The 3466-nt window shown below is 49.2% G+C and overlaps 1 protein-coding gene across 1 annotated transcript in view; it reads right to left on the minus strand.

The window, feature by feature from the left end:
• Positions 1 to 250: 250 nt before the first annotated feature.
• Positions 251 to 3466, minus strand: part of LOC137371060 (amyloid beta precursor protein binding family B member 1-like) — an 87559-nt gene continuing 84343 nt past the window's right edge. Inside the window, exons 16-17 of the mRNA XM_068032959.1 lie at positions 1957 to 2070; positions 251 to 436 (exon numbers count right to left, since the gene is read on the minus strand). Coding sequence (XP_067889060.1) covers positions 251 to 436; positions 1957 to 2070 — 300 coding nt within the window. The remainder of the gene's footprint in view (positions 437 to 1956; positions 2071 to 3466) is intronic.

Here is a 3466-nt window from a genome sequence, read left to right on the forward strand (position 1 = left end):
CATCCAGTCTGTGCTGGTGCTTGTTTATCCTTCACACAAGGTGTATTCTAATCCATCCCCATCTCATCCTTTCCTTTAACGTCGTCGCTAACCTGTTCTTCACTGTTGATCCAGGCTCTACTTCTGTCACTGGGGAATATTTTTGCACTCTCTCACAACTCCCTGTGTGAGAGTTTGTACTGCTCTCTGTCATAAATCTCTTACATTTATCCTTGTGTCAACATCCCCATGATCTTTGCTTCTTTGATCACTAGCAACAGTCCAATTCTATCGCCTGTCCCATCACTTCATAATGTTCGGGTCGCTTGTAAGTCACCATGCATTCCGAGAGTTGATAAGGTTCCTGGGATAAACAGAAGGAGTGACGATTATTCCCGGGACACAGGCTGGTCCTGTGAACATCCATCACCACAGCCAGAGAAACTGTTGACATACCCTGGAGACACAATTCCATCACACACTGAACAACCCACAGTCTCCACTGCTTCCATAAAGAATGCAGAACACGGACAATCAGAGCACAAGGAACAGAGAGATGTGTAACATCCAAACTCATTTGTTCTGTGCTGAAATTGCAAATAAAAGCTGTGTTGGCAGAGACACAAACTGTAATCCTGTGGAAGAACCTCGAAAGAGAAAGAGGGGCTGGGGAAGGAGAGAGGATTCCTACTGAGAATCCCCAGACAATGGGACAGGTGGGGAAAGAGAGAGACAAAAAGAAAAAGAGGGAAACGAGAGGGGAGAGAGGGGGGGAACAGAGTGGGGGGATAAAAAAGGAAGAGATGGAGGGGGAGAGGGGCTGAGATTCAGACACAATAAGTCACTCGGAGAGACGACACTGAGTAACATTTATTTTGTTAATTCATAATAACACACAGGTTAAGCCCCACAGTTTTCCGATGCGATTCGTACTGAGAATTAACGTCGAGTTACGAGGACTCAGTTATCTAACGGAGACAGAGTGAGTCAGTGTGGAACAATTGAGTCCACACCTCTCCAATAGCAACCACAGTTTCTCTGAACCTGCACGAGTTTAGCAGGCGCACTGTCCATCCAGCATTTGTACAGCAGCTGACATGAGCGAGATAGTCACCACATTGTAGCTTCAGATTAAGTGTTGCACTGCTCACGAGGCTAATACAACACACACATGCACACTTACACCAACAATGCTACACTCTCATGATAAATAAATCTGGCTATGAATGTACATTAAATACAGGTACTGGATGTCAGGAATAAAGACATGACTTTAACACAAAAAGAACGATTTTTCAATGCATGTTACATAGCCATCATTTCACAGCCCAGGTCACAGGAAGGTCAGAGGTCACCAGCCCTCACTCCAGGGCAGGTTGGGTGAGCAGGAGCTCATTGCTGAACAGTGATGGCATTTCAATCAATGAGGGGTCATGAGGGGCAACAGCTGCCCAATAAACCCCTGGGTGGGCACTGGCCAAGTCTCTGAAAATAACACATCAATGGCTGCAGTGCTGTGCTGTGACCCTGAGCCTGCGTGACCTCCAATTGGTCTGGTCAATGCTGCTTAATGACTTAACTTCATTCTCCGCCCCATGTTTTAAGCCAATAATTAAAATTGTTCACACAGTGAGCGTTAAAGAGGAGATTAGTGTCAGGCAATTGCACAGAGACACAGTGACAGTCACTGCTTGTCCAATCACACGGCACAAAGTCATGACTCAGTATCGGTTCTGGGGCAGGGGTGAGGGACTGAATCGATTCCATTTCCCCATAACCCCCTGCAGTGGCATTACTGTGAGGAAAGACGCTGTGTTCCATCAGACGCCCATGAGAGCTCACAGCGAAGAGACACAGCAATCAGCTCGATTGGTAACTGTCAGCCCCTTTGTCTCTGGCACCGGGTCCTCCTTGCATTCAGACAGGCCTGTCCCGGGGAGAGGTGTGGGGGTGGGGGAGTGTAATCGCTGTGGTTACCTGATCCCGGACTGCTTCCTTTTGGTGTAATCGATTGCAGCCACGGTTACAGGTTAGATGGCACAAGATGTCTCTGAGGAAAGGGATCTTCATGGGGTGGTCCAAGCACCTGTACTACAGCAAGAAAAACACAAACAAAGCAGAACACAGGCACATGGATTACTGCGGAAATACTGAGCATTAGCAACTGGGAAAATGGGGGTGGGGAGAGGCCTGTTGCCATTGAGGATGCTGTAGTGTTGCTACAGTAAAAGGATACTGTTTCTGGTTGCTAGGATAGATGTAGTGTTGCTGGGAATATTTTGTAGTGTTGTTATGGTGATCTGTACATTCCAAAAAAAAGGCACATAAATTTCTCTTTATGGTTGTGAGCAGGAATTCTGCGGTTTGTCAGACTCTTGGAAGCTGAAAGTCTTTGAACGCTGGAGAAAAGCTGTTTGGAAGAGGCCCCTCGCTGCACTCCAGCCCCAGGCCTGGTGACACACACATGCTCCATCTCCAGCCCTTCAAAAAAAGTCTAACCCCTTGCTGCTCGACAATTCAAAATATTAATTTAGGAGAACCAGCATTTTCAGATATATCAGAAAACTCATGTCAGATTTCACGGCTGTACTGGGCTCCTCAATTCAGCGACAACACCCAGATAGGGCCCCACATATTTTGGACAGGTTGGATCCAGGCCAGTAGATATCAGGATCTGTGACCATTGGGGAAATGTGGCCCTGGCAGGAAGGACAAACACCTGAGCACAAACTCCCACACTTTCCACAACCTGGACTCAGGCTCAGGCTGCTGGGCTCCGACAGGCCAGAACTGTGATTGTTCATTCTCTTGCATCAGATCGAGAGCACACTCCAGCGCAGGTCACAGGAACGGAATTAGACAGGTTGCATGGGAAGACGAGCCCATTAACACACCTCACAGGGCTTTGTAAGTCAGCACGTTAGAATCAGTAAAGTTATTCCCATTTAACTAGGTCCTGGATTTGAGAAGGTACCAATCCACTCTCCGAAATAAGTTGGGAATTTTAGGCTTGGCTGTATGGACTAAAACTGGAGAATATGACTGGCCAACTGTCATCATAGTATCAACCTGTGTAGAGAGAAGAGGAAGGAGGAGAGGGAGAGGAGGGGAGGATGAGGGGAGAGGGTGAGGAGAAAGGGGATGGGGAGGAAAGGGAGGATAAGGGGGGAGAGGGAGGATGAGGTTGAGGGGGAGAGGGAGGATGAGGTTGAGGGGGAGAGGGAGGATGAGGCTGAGGGGAGAGGGAGGATGAGGCTGAGGGGGAGAGGGAGGATGAGGCTGAGGGGGAGAGGGAGGATGAGGCTGCGGGGAGAGGGAGGATGAGGCTGTGCGGGGCAGAGGGAGGATGAGGCTGCGGGGAAGAGGGAGGATGAGGCTGCGGGGCAGAGGGAGGATGAGGCTGAGGGGAAGAGGGAGGATGAGGCTGAGGGGAAGAGGGAGGATGAGGCTGAGGGGAAGAGGGAGGATGAGGCTGAGGGGGAGAGGA

Source organism: Heterodontus francisci, chromosome 6, assembly GCF_036365525.1.
Source record: "Heterodontus francisci isolate sHetFra1 chromosome 6, sHetFra1.hap1, whole genome shotgun sequence".
NCBI classification, from domain to species: Eukaryota; Metazoa; Chordata; class Chondrichthyes; order Heterodontiformes; family Heterodontidae; genus Heterodontus; species Heterodontus francisci.